At 46.1% G+C, this 17,123-nt stretch overlaps 1 protein-coding gene across 1 annotated transcript in view; it reads left to right on the forward strand.

Annotated features, from left to right (window-relative positions):
- Nucleotides 1–904: 904 nt before the first annotated feature.
- The window catches only part of PRKG1 (protein kinase cGMP-dependent 1), a 508,829-nt gene continuing 492,610 nt past the window's right edge, over nt 905–17,123 (forward strand). Inside the window, exon 1 of the mRNA XM_056352515.1 lies at nt 905–1,272. Coding sequence (XP_056208490.1) covers nt 1,007–1,272 — 266 coding nt within the window. The 5' untranslated portion in view covers nt 905–1,006. The remainder of the gene's footprint in view (nt 1,273–17,123) is intronic.

Here is a 17,123-nt window from a genome sequence, read left to right on the forward strand (position 1 = left end):
CCTGCCTCCTCAGAGCTGCTGGCAAACGCTCAGGCTGCCTGCCCTCCCCAGCCCCCAGTCAGCATCCCCCCAGGGGACCAGGTGCCACCAGGGCCCCAGTGTCTGTGTGCCTGGTGATGGGCTCTGCTTCCTCATGGCACGGGGTGCAGACTGCCCATGCAGGCTGGAGTCAGGGATACCTGAAGTGTGGGAAGTTGGGTGCCCCACAGGATGATGGGGGTGGCTGGCATGTGGGATGTGGAGCACCTGGGGGAGGGTGGGGAACAGGGAGTCCTGGTTGGGAGGGATGCAGGTGCCCAAGAGGGATGGGAGAATGGGAAGGATGCTGGCTCCCAGCGGGGAGGTTCATGGGGTGTCCTAGCAGGGAAGGATTTAGGGTGGCATGTAGAGTGCCCCGGCAAGGACAGAGGTCTGGTACTCCAGGGATGAAGGATGGGATACTGAGGAGGGCATGATGAGGGGTAAGGCAGCAGCATGGGATGCGGGGTGACCCGAGGGGTGGGATGCTGAGCTCCCGGGAGGGAGGGCAGGGGCGGGGCGGGGGACGGTTCCACGTAGCTCATTAGCAGCAGGCAATTTAATATTTATGAACTGCTCTTGTTTGAATCCCAAGTCTTCGGCTCCAGTTACAAGGAGCTGCGTCACCCTCCGATCACATGGTAATTGTTGCTATTTCCAGGATCCCAGCCTCGCAGAGTGCCACAAAAGCTCTTTCCCTTTTTCTTGTCTTTTTTTTTTTTTCTTCCCCCTTTTCTTTTCTTTCTCTGTTTTGTATTCCCCCCCGCCTTCTCCCAGTTTCCCGGCTGGCCGGCCGCTGGCGGAGCGCAGGGCAGCGTCGGGGATGCCGGGGCCGCTGCCCTGACCCGAGGCGGGCAGGAGCCGCCCCCCCCCCCCTCCCCCCCCCCGCCCCTCTCCCGGGGAGCGGATCCGGCCGCCGCTCTCCATGAGAGCTGCCCGCCCCGACCCGGGACCGGCTCGGCGCTAGCGCCGGGGGGGCACCCCCAAAATGACCGAGCTGGAAGGGGACTTCACTAAGCTGCTGCTGCTGAAGGAGGAGCGGATCAAGGAGCTGGAGCGGCGCCTGGGGGAGAAGGACGAGGAGATCCAGGAGCTGCGCCGGCGGCTGCACAAATGCCAGTCGGTGCTGCCGGCCCCCAGCCCGCACATCGGGCCCCGCACCACCCGGGCGCAGGGCATCTCGGCCGAGCCGCAGACCTACCGCTCCTTCCACGACCTCCGCCAGGCTTTCCGCAAGTTCACCAAGGCCGAGAGGTAGGCACGGGCACCCCCCACGCAAAAGCCCTTCCCGAGTGGGGTGGCCGGGAGGGAGGGAGGGAGGGAGGGGGGTCAATCGCACGCCCCCCCCAGCATCGGGTCCCCGGAGAAGTGGCATCGATCGCGCCCGGGGGGGCTGGCGGAAGCGCCGGGCGCATTAGGGGCTTTCAGCCGCCGGGAAGGAGCCCTGCGGGGGATCGGATAACCCATTACCGGCGGCCCGGCCCCCTTCCCCGCCGCGGCTCCGCTCCGGCTCCCCGGGGGGATGCTCGGCCGGCGGGGGCTGGGAGGACCCTGCGGGGCGGGCGCTGGCGGTGCTGCTCCGGCGCCGGGAAAAGTTTGCAGCGGGGCCGGGAAGTTGTTCGCCCGCTGCCCGAGAGCCAGCCCGCCCGCCCCATCCCCGGGGCAGGTGCTGCCCACCCTTCCGACCCCCCTTTCCTGACCCTGTCCTCCCAAAATGCAAAGCCCACGCCTCTCCACTCGTGCGCTTTGCACCAGCGCTTTGTCTCCAGTTATCCCCCTGCGCCGGTGCGGGCACCCACGGAGGAGTTATTCGGGGAGGGAGGGGGCGTGGGGTCCGCTTCACTCAGCCTGGGATCTCGGGGGATTTCAGGTGCGTGACTCCCTTGCCTTAATACACCGTGTGAAAACGGGGGAGCGCGGTGCTGCTCCGCTCCCGGGGGGGCTGAGTGTGAGTGACGGGGAACTCGCCGTGCGAGCGCGGAAGTTCTGTGCGACTGCATCGCACGGGACCGGCCGTCACCCTCCCTCCAGCAGGAGCTGGCGCTGGCCAAGTAAGAGACCGTCTCGCTTCTTCTGTGCGTAGCGATTTATTCCAGCGAAATCACTCCTGACAATATTTCTTGCAGCCGAGTGTATTTGGGTGCGGATCCACATTGCTCCGGTCAGTTCAGTCTTCTCGTAACATGTATCTTGCCATCACCTGGACCAAAGCCCTGCCCTTTGTTAACGAGGCCATTACTCATTTAAAGATAAACGAGAAGCACTTGGCTTTAGGCACTTTTTAAAAATTATTCTTTTTCCTGGCTGTATGGGGTGATATAATAAAACAAACCACTGTGCCCAGGTATGTGTGCAACTGCCAGCCGCGCAAGCAGAGGGTGTCAGTTCGTCCCTTGCCGAGTTAGTGCATCACTTCCCAACCCCTGCCTGAAGCAGAGGCCACGTATTATGGCCAGAGAAGAAATCCAGGTCCAACTTTTTCCTATGCTGTTATTTTCTTTTGAAGGCTGGGATTGTCCTGAGCCTTGATTATCACAGGGGGAGATGACAGCAACCAGGCACCTGTGGTAATGGCAGGGACCCCATGTGTAATAACTCATTTAGAAGTTATTAAACCTGCTCATGGCTCTAGCAAGGTTTAGTCCTCACCTGAGACTTTCCCTGCTGTTCCCAGCTTGGGCTGGCAGGCCAGCACCAGAAAATGCTATGTCCATGTGATGTTGTGAAGGTTGCCCCATCCCGCATCATTCCCATCACCTAGAGATGTTGTTCCAGTGTGCAGGAAAAACTCTCAGTGCGGTCTGTGGGCATTTCCCATCACCCTCTGGGCTGGCACTTCGTCCATACCTCGGCCTCGCTCATGGTAGCCATGACAATGGTAACCAAGCCTGTTTGGGATTGCTTTCAAGTTTTAATTACGGTCCACTTAATTCTTATCCCGTCTTGTTGCTGGAAGAGTGATGGGCAGCTGCACGGTGTACCGAACATCCTGCACCAGCAACCTGCCTTTTTTTTCCCCCCTTTTTTCCCCCAAATTAGTACCCACCGGTGGGTTAAATAAATGTGTATTTTCATGGGCGGTGTCTCACGCGTTGATCCGTTCCAGGTTGCTGCTACAGTGTCCTGGGTGCTGGGGTTAAAGGGCTTCGCTGTAGTCAGCCTCTGCCAAGAGGATGACGATGTTTCCCAGTTTTCCATGCCAACCAGAGGCATAAGTGGGTCTGTCTGGTGCCAGCTCCCTTTAGTGTCTCTGTTGGTTTCTCTGGCTTTTGCATCTAAAAACTGCTGACAGCATTTTGGCTAATTAATTTATGGGCTTAACTTTATATGTATGACAGTGTCCTGCCTGTGTTTTAGTGACAGCAGCTGATAGCATTGTCTAAACTGTTCATCCTACAAGACTTCAGGTCCCCGAGAGGTTGGAGAGGTACTAACCTCTTTTCTAAAATCCAGAGATAACTTGCATATCATGAAAACCCCTAAATGATGTTTAGATCTGTCTCTTTTGTGCATTGATTTCAAATTAATGCCGATAGAAACCTTTTTATCCAGGTCTGGGATCAACCTTCAAGTGTTCTCATCTCTGGAGATAAACATATAGCTATTGACAATGTAATTAATTGTATTTAGGGCAAGCTTGTCTGTAATATATACTGACATTTAAAATCCTCAAGAAGTTGAAACTAATAAACAGGATGATAGAAACTCAAAAAGGGGTTAAATCCGTTCTGAAAGCAGAAAATAGTTTGTCTCTGGCAAAATGTTGTGCCTCTTGTAATCCATCCCTGCAATGTGTAGCAGGGTCAAAGTTGTTAACACTTGCAAAGATCCAAAGGAAGGAGCTGTGAAAACAGAAAGGTATGGAAAGATGTGTTATCTTTTGTCTGGAAGTACATTTTTATGCTGTATTCCTTCTGATAAATTAATTGTATAGATTTTAATGGACGAAAGCATTGCTGTGTAGACACTCAGGTGTATAGAGTTATTCTGATATAAATCAGATTTTTTCTTTCAAAATAGTCAGGATGCTGCCACTTTCTGTCTGTTTTTCAAAATGTAATTCTTGTTTGTTGTTTCCTTGAGCTGTTCTTGCTAGTGGAGATTTGTGCTGAGGAAAGTGACATGCTTCTTGTAAACGATTCCTTAATTTATGTTTGTTCAGTGTTTTTAGTCACTTGTACCTAAACCTGATAAGTGTTTTGGATCATACACAGATTCAGTGCTGTCTGATACAGCATCTGGCAGTTGCTTATTGCAATTTAAAGAAGGAAAAAAAATTGGTTTTTTTCTAGTGCGGTAAGAGCTGTCCGCAGCGTGACTGGATGATACAGCAAGTGAGGCACTTTGCTAATGCCTCGGAAAGCAGTTCCTAGGAAGTGATCCCCAGTTGCTAAGCAAAGGCTCTACCATGGCATGAGCACTGTAAATGATAAATGATGCAAAAAGTAAATGCCGAGGTGTACTCTAAGCACTTGGCTAGGACTAACCGTCAGATAAGGACCAGGGAGATTTTTAAAACTGACCCATTCCTGTGGCAAGGTTCTTTTTGAAAAACTGAGGAGTGCTAATCTGTGGGTTTTCAGCATCCAAAGATGCTTCGTGCCACATGAATGGTAGACATGAGCAATAATCTCCATCTTTTAAATCATCCTCTTGGTAAATTCCAGCAACTGTGCTCTTTAATTCAGAGGTGCAATATCTAATTCCAGCTTAATCCTGCTTATTGGGGCGCTGACAAGCTTTATTCAAAACAGGGTGTTGCTAAATTACTTTGAAAGCTGTTAAATGTTTTGAAGTAGCGACTAAGTCCTTGCTGGTATTAATGTGCCAGAGCTGCAACTAGAAGGCAATCACAGCCATACAATCAATTATGCTTTATGTGTGTGATTATATCCTCAACTTTGCAAATCTGGTTTGGACCATCCTGTCCTTGTGCTTTTCCACATCAGCTTGTATCTGGCACAGTGCTATAGAGTCAGTATCAGCATCATTTCAGAGAAGTGTTTAAGTTTCCCCACCCGGTTCCCAATAACGTACCCATCCTTCCTCACTGCACCAGCTAACTTTGCCTGCAACTTTTTAATGGGTTTTCCCCAATTCTTACTTTATTTTGGGAAGTGTTTGCCACAAGATGGCAGTGGGGTCTAACATTTAAGATGAGGTATTGGGGTGTATTGTGGTTTCAGCTTCACAGCCATAGTCTAGTCCTCCTGCAGGAGGTTTTGCAATGAAATCCTGATGTGGATCTACCATTTTCCCCCCTTCCACCTTCTCTGAGGTGTTGGGGGATGCTTTGCTGAGATCGTGTGTTCATCCATAGTGTTTAAACTCAGTGTAAAGGGCTTTGGGTGGTCTATGTGGTACTGTGGATGGAGGATTAGAGCAGATACTCTCAACTTTCTATGGGTCCTGGCTCCAATGCTTGCAATAAGCTGGTGTTTGATGATGCCTGTGGCAGAATCAACCTGTCTTGTGACTGCTGAAGTTATGTTTCAGGTACCACTCAGGCCGACACAGACCACACAAGTAGTGAAACCTGGGCAATCTGGGAGGTCTGTAGTCCAAAACTGAAGGCAAGGTCATCTTCAAAGCTAGACTGGGCTGTTTGGGTTGCTCCAGCCTAAAGCAAAGGGATGTCCTTGCACAACTCTGTGTTTCTCCATCACTTCTCCCGCCCCCCCAACACAGTTTTGGCTTACAGCTTGCCCATTGTGGCCATCTCTACCAACCCTGGAGCTAGTCTGTTGATGGCTTCACCCATCCTCCAGCCACCCTGAGCACGGCAAGAGAGAGTTTCTCCCTCTCTGGGGTGGCTGGGGCTATGTTCTTCCTCCTCCAGCCCTCTTTCTGGGAACTCTGCTCCCAGCCGGGCAGCTGAGTTGTGTTAATTTAGACATGATCTCATCATCTGCCAGCCGCTAAAGCAATATCGATCCTGCATTCAGCCTCCATGTGAAAAACAACCCAACTGCTTCCCCAGTACCTGTAACCACCATCCCTTGAGGCCCTCAGAGGCTGGAAAATGCTCATTTGCCTTACTTTTTGACTACTGGGGAGCAAATGTGTAACCTGCTGCAAATGTGTAACGCTTCAGTTCTGTTAAGGACAGTCTTTAAGCTAAGGATAGGACAGTTTGGGACCACAGCTTATATTTGATATCACTAAGCAGCTATGGCTTAAATAGTTTAAACAGGCAGATTTTGCTGTCTCTTGAGTCTTCCGTGTGTCTGCTATTTCTCTTTAGCAGTATCTTTGTAAGAATTGGCATCACTTTTTCCAAAACTCAGAGGAAGGGTGTGGGGGACAGCAGTAATTTTAATGTTAATTACTAACATAAAAAATGCCTTTCTTCCCTCATTTAGCCATCACCAATCCACTCCCATCTGCTCCCAGCATGCTGTGACAGTGCATTCCTTGGATGCTTCATCCCTGGGTGATTGACACTGAAGATCACAAGGATTTTATTAGATTCAGTTATATCAGCATAGGAAGAATTAATTCTGCTCTCGTTGCTGGTAGTGTCGGTAGTGTGTCACTGGCCCAGAGAGGAAAACATGAAGGAGGGGAGATTGACCGGGTGTTATTTAACTTCGGGGAGAGCTGGAAAATCTTGCAAAGGGAGCAATTGAAATGGGAGCCAGACTTTTTGCTTGGTCAATCTCTTCTCTAATTATTTGGATGGTGCAACTTGTCTGTGGCATGGAGCAGTGAAGGATATTGAGCGAAGTCTGGAGACAAGCAGATTGTTGCACACCGTAGGAAGAGGTATGGCAAAGGTCATCGGGTCCCTCGGGAGTTCTGAGGTCAGTAAAATAAGTGGAAGGATTTTAGAGAGAGAGAGAGAGAAACAAATGTTTATGGTTAATCAATTGAAACCATTTCCCTTCTTTTAATTTTTAATGGGTTGTAGTTACTGCTCCCCCCCTCCCTGGGCATTGCTTGCTTTTCGCTCACGGGAAACTTGAAAAGTGAGATGCAATGCAGGGAAATCACATTCCCAAAGGGCATCAGATGGCACCTCTCTGCTGGGTATGGCTGGGCGTCCGTCTGTCCGTCACCGGCAGCCCTGGCGACTGATACCACCTTTTCTATTATATCCGTTCGGCACTTCCTCATGGGTAGAATGGCACCATCGCTACAGCGGCACATCAAAAGCAGTTAAATTCCACCTCCTGCAAAAAGAATATGAAACATATTTATTTATACATAAATACATGAAATTTTAAAAACTTAGATTATTTGATATGGTCCCTGGCCCTTATGAAAAGGGATGAGCAAGAAGGCAGAACTAAAAATTTTCCAGGTGGTTTTTAATGAAAACTTGAAATATTTGGCTTCACTATTTATTGCTTGGTTTTGCACTGTGGAAAGCCTACACCCCTGTGACACAACATCCCAAACCTGACTGTCACCATCATGGCTGGCAGCTCGTGCATCACCTGCAGGGTCTCAGCACCCTCATATTGACACTGCGCTGTGCAGGGGGTGACTACGTTATCTCCAGGGGCAGGATCAGGCTCAGGATGGGCAGGGGATGAGCTGCTGCTGGCCATCCCTGCCTGACGCAGAGTTGTTCCCAGCGGCGTCATTGCAAATTCTTCCTTCTGCCTATTTTTAAATGCCTCAAGTCATGAGGCTTTTGGTGCCTCCCTTGGGGGACTAAACCACAGGCAGACAGATTTTCAGGCAGCTGCCAGATTACTGTATAACCCACCTTCCGCTTGCCCAGAGCTTGCCTGCTTTGGTTATGAATCCCTGACAGTGTGATTACATATAAGCTTTAAACTTATAGCTGCACTCCCAGGCAACATCATGATAAACTGCTTTTTTCTCTCAGATCTTTTATATGAGTTCATTTTAAAAACGTACAAAAGGGGGACGGGATCTAGCAAACACGTTGTGTTATTTTTCTGTGGCAGCTTGTCGACGTCACTTGGTTTGGAAAAGAAGAAGGGTCCTGTGTCTCACTTGCTGTTGCATTTTTAACAGCAGCACATAGATATAGGCATATAAGGTATTATAAGCTGCTTGGCCACAGTTGCTCTTTATTTGGCATTTTTTTAGTCACACAAGTGTCATTTCTGTCAGAACTGTACCAGGGAAAAGGTAATTCTCTAGCAAAAATCCCCCAGATGGTGAAGTGTATCAAAGTAAAATGAGATAGAAAGGACTAAAATAAGACTGCGAGTCCCTCTTTGCAACTTTACTAATGAGAAACTTCAGAGGAAAAAGCCTTCCCAAGATATCCACTTGGTTGCCTGCAGATTTGATGCAGGTCCTGGAAAACATCTAACAGAGCTTGGCAAGGGGCTTGTTAAAGAGCTTTACCCTCTGCCGTGACCTCCTGGCTGGAAAAGATGAGGACTGCTTTTTTTTATAGGGTTTTTCTACATTTTGCCAGGGATGTTCTTTGAGCATATTTGTTCCATTGGTAATAAAACCCTGTAGTCACAAATGAAGCATGTGTGCATGAAGGAGAGGCTAAAAAAGCTGGAGGGAGGGAGGCTGACCTCAGGACTATGAGTGTGGTAGTAGGAACTAGGATGCTCCGGACCGAACCGTGGGGATCTGCAAACACAAATGGTGATGCTTATCTATTCCAATCAAATTTGCATTTCGGGCAAAGCCCAAGCTTTGAGCAAATCGCTACAAGTGAGGGGGAACAACCTCTACAGTAGCGCAATCAAGTATCTTGGCTGTGTCCAGTGGGGTCTTGAGAGGTGGAAGGGTCAGGTGGTGATCATGTACCTGAGTGAGAAAGGGACTTTCTGAGTCAGCACCCAACTCTGTCCTGCCAATGCCATGGCTTGTGGGCGCTCTGTCCTCAGGGACTGCCCAGCTCACCTGGACATGGCGGCCCTGAGCTACCAGCTGTAGCTGCAATGCTGGCTGTGCTGGGAACAGGCCAGAGACCCTCCACACTAAATCTTCCAGGGCTTTCTGAGATGCCGGTGGCTTAGTGCTCCCAAGTGACGAGCTCTTTGAAGTCAAATCTGCCAGCAAGGTGGCTGTGGTTGTACCCAGACCTCATGGCAAGAAGATCAACCAAAGCTCTGGTAGTTTAGGAGAGCAGAGATGCCATGAAGCGAGGGAGGGACAATCCTGGATTCGGTGCAGGTTCAAGTGACAACCTGGCAAGTCTATGACCAGAGCTACATCTGCTCTCCCCCAGTAACCTCCCACTCTGCTGCCTCCACCAGCTTCAGTTTTGATTGCTGCTTGATGCTTAGATTAATGAGATCTGCTTTGTTATCAAATGGCTTCCTCTCAGGTAGAAATTTGAATAAAAACCCTAAAAACTTGTGTCAATGGAAAATGTTTCACTGTAGCATGAAGAAACTGATTTAAGCAATGTCAGGCTAAATAAAACTGCTCATTTGAATCCTCTCTGCTGTTGAGCCTAGCTGATACCCATTTGTTTGGGGGTGGGGGGGAACTTTTGCAATGCATTCCAGTGCATTTGATTGCAGTGTAATGGAGCAGGTATAGCTTTTCATTTAGCTTAAATGTCAATTAGAACAGGAAATTACATGTAGTCCTAAAATACAGCTGATGGCTTTCCTGAAAGACTATGAGCTGTGAAGGACACACTGAAGCAGCTTCATGTTGTGTTTCTCCTCCCAAGAGATGCTGCTGTATCTCTGAAGAGTGAGGGTCCATTAAAATTGTCCATTAAAGATGTGAGGAGCATTGTATACTGTTACATACGCTGGAGAAGGACTGCCTGCTCTCTCTAGGGCTTGGAAGCCTTTCTGTGTTTTACAGGGAGAATATATCAGGTGGAGCTTTATAGAGGCATGTTATGGATAGCACATACAGGTACAGCAGCAGGTGCATGTGATGTTAAAGTCTTCCTGACCTGCAGTGATGTTCAATTTGGGTTAAAGATGGTAGAAAAATAAAAGGTGAAGATATAACTAAGCATAAAGAAAGTCTTGTCTCCTGTTTGACTTGAATTGGTTTCATTTTGTGCTCCTTTGACTTTCTTGGTGCATTCGTGATTTGGAGATTTTTTGTTATGTAGAATGGGGTAAAAACATAAACCTGTGATGTCCTTATAGCAGTAAATTAATTACAAGCTGATTGTGTGACTTTAAGATTCAAACAGCATACAGACCCATTGGTAGAAAACAAAGTATTAATTAACATAAAAGGCCCAGAAGGCAACTATACAAGTGGGAAACAGGTTCAGGACATCAGTATCTTAATATTTGGGTTTTCTGGCATATGGTTTGCAGGAATGGAGTACGGGGTGAGGCTGTGATTGATTCCAGTGAGTGCAACAGGATGGGAATTTTGAGTTATTTTTATTTTCATTTTGCTTTTTGTTGGAAGTTTCTATAAAATCCTCCAAGATAAAAATCACCACCAGGATTTTTAATACCAGTCAATGTATAAAATCTGTTTAAATAAAATAAAATTCCGTTGAGTTTTTTGTAATAAGGAATCAGGTCCTGAATCTTGTAATGCTACTTTATACATTTGCATGCAATATTGTCAGTGTTTAATTTCTTTAAACTCTTTGAATGCTTCATATGCTGAGGATTGGCCCAAGAGCCATGCTTTGTATTATTTATCCTGTGATGTATGAAAGTGGAAAGGATAACTGGGGATAATTTCTTGAGAAGCTAATGTGCTGAGATCCCAAAATATTCCCAAATTCTCTGAGTGGCTTAACACATATGCCAAAATTTGGGTGTATGGTGGATGTCTTTGGTGTAATCGTTATGCCAAAACATGACCTTAAGAACTGGAATAGGTGGGTGTAGCAGGAAGGATCCCTTAAGAAATGCATCCTGAAGGGTGGCTGCCAGCTGGGCTGCTTTTAATGGTTTGAAGGAGTGTCAGAAGTGACAGTGGTGCAGAGAAAGATGTGAGGAGAGATAATTGCTTTGAGTAAGGCTGGTGGGGAGCTGCTAGACTTACTTAAACATTTATCTAAAAAAACCCCAAAACCTAGAAGGTAAACACATCAAATGTCCCCTCTTTCAAAAGTCCATGGTTTTCTTGAAAGTCAAAAGAAAATAAATCTGTGTGCTGGAAAGGCTCTTGTGGAAATACAGCAAGCACAGAAAAGTTAGATTTGAAGTAGTTTGGAAAGGTGGCACTGTGAAAAGCTGTGATGGAGCAAACAGCTCTTGAGAGGCTTGGGTGGGTAACTGCTTTATAAAATTGCTCTGCAATTACTAGGGGGCAGTTTTTTCCAATGTCTATAGGAACATGCCCAGGACTTTGGGGCTGTGATGGACTTGGTGGTAAGAAAACCTTTTATTTTTTCATTCGGAGGGAAGCAGCTCCCAGCTGGGCTGGGATCCTTACTGCAGTCGCCAGCAGAAGGAAATGCAGGCTGCAGTGTGGAAAAGAGTAGTTTTGGTAAAATAACTGGAAAGTTGCTTTAGTCTGGCAGACACGGGGGAAATGCGGGCAGTAACAAGGCTGTGTCTCCAACAGTACTCCAAGGCATTTTCGCTTTTATCTCCCAGCACTTATCACTGGAGGGCAGTGGTGTCTGAGAAGATGACTGAAAGAAGAAAACTGCAGATAAAGAATAGAATATGGCATAGCTCCTGGGTGACACTGAGCATCTAATTGAGAATTAGAGTGAGAATTTTTCCTTGTCTTGCATTACCTTAAAGTCACGTCTCATAGCTGGGTGATGTTGTGTATGTTGTTCCTGTCCCTGTCACAACAGCACCATGCAACGCAGTGCTGACCGCATCAACGATGCCATGAAGGATGGGTAGCAGCACACCCCTCTGCCTCTGTTTCCCTGCCTGCACACCCAAGAGGGCTCATGTGGCCCATCCACGTGAAAATAAGAGCAAATGATTTGTTAAACGTGTGTAACTTGGGTGGAAAGCGGTAAGTGTGGGCAAGTGGGATGAGCTCACCTTGAACCATATTTTGGCATCCAGAAATGAGGGATGTCTCCAACTCACCTACATCCGTTTACTGAAAGTTTCTGGGTGCAGCCTTGAAGTTATCCAGACCAGGGGCCATCCAGGTATGAAGAAAGTAGAGACAACCGGGATATTGCAGTTCAGCAGCTTCATCTCTGTATGTAAAATCTGGGCTTGTTCACTGCAATCAAGGGAGAAGATGCTATTTTGGGGTAATTTGGGGTGCATTCAGCATGGATTCTATTTACAGGCTTCATCTCTCCAGTGTGCAGCAGGCACTGGGATGCTTTGTGTTGCTGCAGGCTCTTTTAAACCTTACAGTGCAGGTGAAATAAGCTGGGATAACTGCAACCTTGACATTCAGAAACCACGGTCACAAATGCCTCCTCGCCGGACTGTGCAGCTCTGCAGGGGCAGAGGGAGCATGGAAATCATGTGCTGCACAGCCCTGGCTTGTTTCCATTGTCTCCCTGCACAACGGTTTCCCCCCTTCTTTCTGCAAATCCTCTCCTATTCTGCTCACATGGAGGTGGTCCCTGGAGAGCTACAAGATGATGGAGTCTCCACCACTGACAGCTCCACCAGTGTCATAGAGAAGGTCCCATAAGATGCATGAAGAGCAGTATTTGTGTGCTGTCGCAGACAACAGCTTGACCATTTTTAGATGAGCATCAGAGGGCAATGAGTGGGGTTTTTTTATTAACAGAGAACAGAATTAGAGCTGAGGCAAGAGTGATGGTTTGGCTTTCGCTGTAGGGGGCTGAGCTCTGGACAGCTGAGCACAGCAAACTTGATACACCTGTACTTTGGGCACGCTGCTTGCTGGGTGTGGCTTAGCCTCTGCTTGGAAAAATAATGAGCTATCTCAGCAAGGCAGAACGAAAATCAGTCTCACTTTTGGCTAGAGTCAAAACTCAAAAGGCTTGCTTTGCTGATTCAAGTGAAATCTATGGGGAGACAAGCATCACGATACTTGAACAAGAACTTATGTGCAGATGGCTGTTCTTAAAATGTGTATTTGAAAACAACTTAACGGTAGTGTATTTTCCTCCCCTCCCCCCTTTTGTTATTCTCCCATTGTCTTTTATTAAGAAAGTAGAAATCATCTTATAATTATCCAAAGACAATTTTAGATTTGCCTTAAAAAAAAAAAAAAAACTGTTTTCATATTCTTCAAACGTCACATTACTTTGGAAGACCAAGAAAAAAAATCTTGGACTTTCAGGGAAAAAAAAAAAGAAAAAGTTGACTTTAATTTGATTTTTCTGTAAAAATAATACTGGGCAAGATTTAACTAGAGGAGCGCATTCTGTAGACACAAGCAGTTTCCAGCATGCTTGTCTCAATTCATGTACCTTTCAAGACCAGAACTGGGCATCAAGTAGTAGTGTGAGATCTTTCCTTTGCCAATGTGTATTGGTTTCTTTTGCAATTTGATCACTGACAGAATTAAGTTGTTTAAAGATAACTGGATAGTTATCACCTCAAAATAAGTATCTCCTGTTTTAAGTGTCTTACCTGGGTCTTAGTATTTACCTGGCAGAAATGCCTTTTCCTCTGCTGTGGCATTCAGCTACTAGCGAGGAGCCGCAGCTGTGCAGAGCAGGAGAGCCCTTCTTTGCAACGTGATATTTGATCCCAGCTGCTGTAACCTACAATTAAGGAATTTTATTCCCAAGTCCGTACTGGAGCTCCTGAAAAAGCCCACAGGAATAATGAGCTTTCTGCTGGGTTTGACTTGCCCACTTACTTACCTGTTACCTTTCATGCAGCTTGAATAGCCCTTAAGTTGTCAAAATCAATTCTCCAGCAATGGGTTTTCTCTGCGTAGGTTGTGTATTTACTGTGTAGCTGGGGGCAAATGGTGTAAAAAATATCTTTTTTTTTTTTTTTAATTCAGCGTAACAGTATTAATATTGTGATGCTAAATGCAGGCAGTCTTGGTGGTGATACACATTTTGTTCTATTGGAGACAAGGGACAAACCTTGAGCTTGAAGAAATGAGAAGTCTGAGCATGGCAGATAGCAACTAACCAGGACTCAATGTGGTGTAGAAAAGAAGACTTAAGCTCAGTGAAAGTGGGGAAAAAACACACTTTATGATGCTGGGGTAATTATGTTTGCTTAACCAGGTATGATTTATGTGAATGTTTCCACCGCAATGAGGAACAGGATGAAAGATGCTACAGTCCTGGAGAAAATTGCTTATTCTTTTTTGCTGCAACTACTTTTAGACCATTTAATTTAGCTTTGCAAACAGCAAAAACTCTGGTAAGTGCAATAGTACCAGATTACAGCAGATCTCCAAATCCATAAAAAGGACTTCCCAAGAGGATGGGTGTAAAGACAGAGCTGTAGAGCTTGTTCAGAGGGAAAGCAGCAGCGCTAGTGGAGCACAGCAGCAATGCACGTGGGTAATGGAAGAGAATGGGGAATAAATGCATGTAGAGTGATTGGATTCATTATGGTGAGTATAAATAATGGTATATTCATATGGGGAGGGGCTTGATGACAGTAAATAGGTAAGATTACTTGTTTCTTTTAGTGAATGGGAAAGCATCAGCTTATTAAAAAATAACTTGTTAGTGTCAGCAAAGGAATTGAAACAAGGATGAGGCCCAGGGCGTAAATATGGACAAATAGTGGCTGTTGATGCAGCACAAGACGACACCATTTCCATTTCAGATGAAATCTTCCATTTCACTTGGTGATATGATGGATGGATGGGTAAGCGGCACTCAGCTGGAGGCTGGTATTTAGCTGGGGGCACAGTGAGGTTTAGATTTACCCTTTTCACAAAGTCTTGTCGGGGGTTCTGATGCCATTTCAGCCTGAATGAAGGGGAAAAAAAATCCCAAGATCAGCTCGTATAGGGAAAATTTTCATAGAACAATGCTAAAGGTTTGAGGGTGTTTTTTTATCAGTAGGTTTGAAAGTGCTTTCCTTTGGCAGCGAGACTCTTTGCCCCCATTTTTCAGATGGGGAACATGAATAACTTACTCAGGGTGAGTGTACTGGCTAGTAGCAGGGTCAGGAGAAGACCTAAGGTATCAACCACATTTATGGCCATTGCTATAAAATGGAGCATTCCCCCCATCTGGGAAAGTGGCATTTGCTGCATCTTGCCTCTTTTTTGTGTTTCCTTCTGCTAGTGACAGTGCAGTGAGTGGGCTTGCACAGTAACCTTAAAATCACCATCTGTTTCAGATCTTTCAAAGTAATTTCTGATGCTCTGTTCTTCTTGGGTTTGGGCACCCATGAAGCAACATCTATTCATGTATAAGCCCAGGAGAAAGGCTCCAGCTTGCTGTCTGGGCTCTGCGGAGGCGAGATGCATAGCCTGTCACAGCTTACACCCCGGCACAGCAAGGAGTCGCTGCTTCGGGGAGCAGGTTGTGTGAACACTTGGGTAGACGATACACTGTCCGCCTTCTCAGCAACTTTATTTCTGTCTTAAGCTGCCTCTGTACTCAAATAAGGACTATTGGAAAAAAAAATATCAAAGCAGCATAAAAGTTTTGTTTCCCGCTTCCCTCCCACAACTGATTTTTCATGCTACTTTACGAAATCTGTGTCAAGGTAAAGGGTAAAATCTGTATGTTCCCTTTCATTGCATAATATATGGCTGAGGCTTTAACATGGTGATTTGGCACTCAGGCTCTCCTTGCCAATAGCATGTTTCTTGCTTTGATTGCAGTTTTATTATCAGATGCCTGATTGAGGGAAAGGACTGGATTGCCTTTTTGGAAACACAGACCAGAGCAATCGGTCTCCCTTGCAGAAACCCTGACATTTTGCATATTCCCTTCACTGCATAACTCAGCACTGCTGGAGCAGAGAGAGCTGAAGCAAAATTGAAATTTACCACTCCCCTCCATGGCATTAAAATAATCATTAAAAAAAAATGAATTCAAAGGGAATGTTTTATCTTTTGATGGGAGATTGCTCATGGCAACTTCAACCAGAAGCTCATTCCTCTGGGGGAACATGCTGCAAAAAAAGAGTTGAGCTGGTGTGGGTATTATGGATGTGACATTTCTTCAGAAATCCATATGTTTGGGGCCAGAGAAGCAAAAATATGTAGGAAAGGGAAATGGAATTGGTGTTGTGGAGCAACTGAAGGCCAGCTTTACAGAAATTTTGGTGCCTGATTAATCTTTTCTGAATCTGTTGAGCTAAATCTGTGTACTGATCCTAAAGCATCAGTGAAGATAATCAGCTCATTGCAGAGACTGTTTGCATCCAGATGTTGAAACACTTGTGTCTTGCCCATTCAGTTCCTTCTGCTGCATCTTATTATCAGCTCTTGCACCTTTTTGACTGGGTTGACCTGTAACTTGTAGTTCCTACTCTGATACCAGAGAGCAGGTACAACTGATTTCCATCTTTCATGATGGGCTGGTCACATTCTGTATCAGTGAGGGTTTTTTTTCCTTCTTTTTCATTCTGTTGCTAAATATTAAGTAGCTAAAAATCAACTCTCTTTCAAAAGGCTTTAAATAGAATGTGAAGATATGGGGAAAAATTCACATGAATATATTGGTTAGTTGTCCGCTAAAATTATGCCATGTATGTCCCCAGCTAGTGTTTGATTGCTCTTGCCTCAGCAAGCATGTGAAACAGTCCATCTGAGCTGCTGTTTTTTTTTTCCCACAATGACTATTCTTCTGACCCCGTTCTGGTCTGTGATTCATTAGGAACTGGAAGCAGCAGTTATTTGTGTGGGTGTTGGATTTACTCGTCATGCAATCGTTTTCGCATTGTGAGGCATAATACGGAGCTGATAAAGTCTGTACATCTGTATTCTGTACGCATTTCCGGACTGAACTCTGCAGGATGTTGGGCTGACAGCATCTGTAAATTCAGTGTATAACCTTGGTTTAGAGAAAAAGACTTTACAATTACATTTATATCCACTTCTGAGCCCTTTTAGAATGCCCAAAAGATGTTGGATGGCAGAAAAATGAATGAAAATTACTTTAGTTTTCATAAGTGGGTATCTTATAAGGTCAGCAAGGCTGGCTGTGCTCATCTAGCCTGATTTGCAGGAGATGGGCCATTAGCCTTTTCAGAGGTTTTGTTTTCACTAGTGTATTGCTGTCTTAAAAAAACGAAAGAAAAAAAAAAAAAGATCTTCTGGTCATGGTTTAAAAATTTGCTGGTGACTGAGAAAGTACCACAGTCCCTTGTAAACTATTGAAAAGA

Source organism: Falco biarmicus, chromosome 9 (assembly GCF_023638135.1).
Source record: "Falco biarmicus isolate bFalBia1 chromosome 9, bFalBia1.pri, whole genome shotgun sequence".
NCBI classification, from domain to species: domain Eukaryota; kingdom Metazoa; phylum Chordata; class Aves; order Falconiformes; family Falconidae; genus Falco; species Falco biarmicus.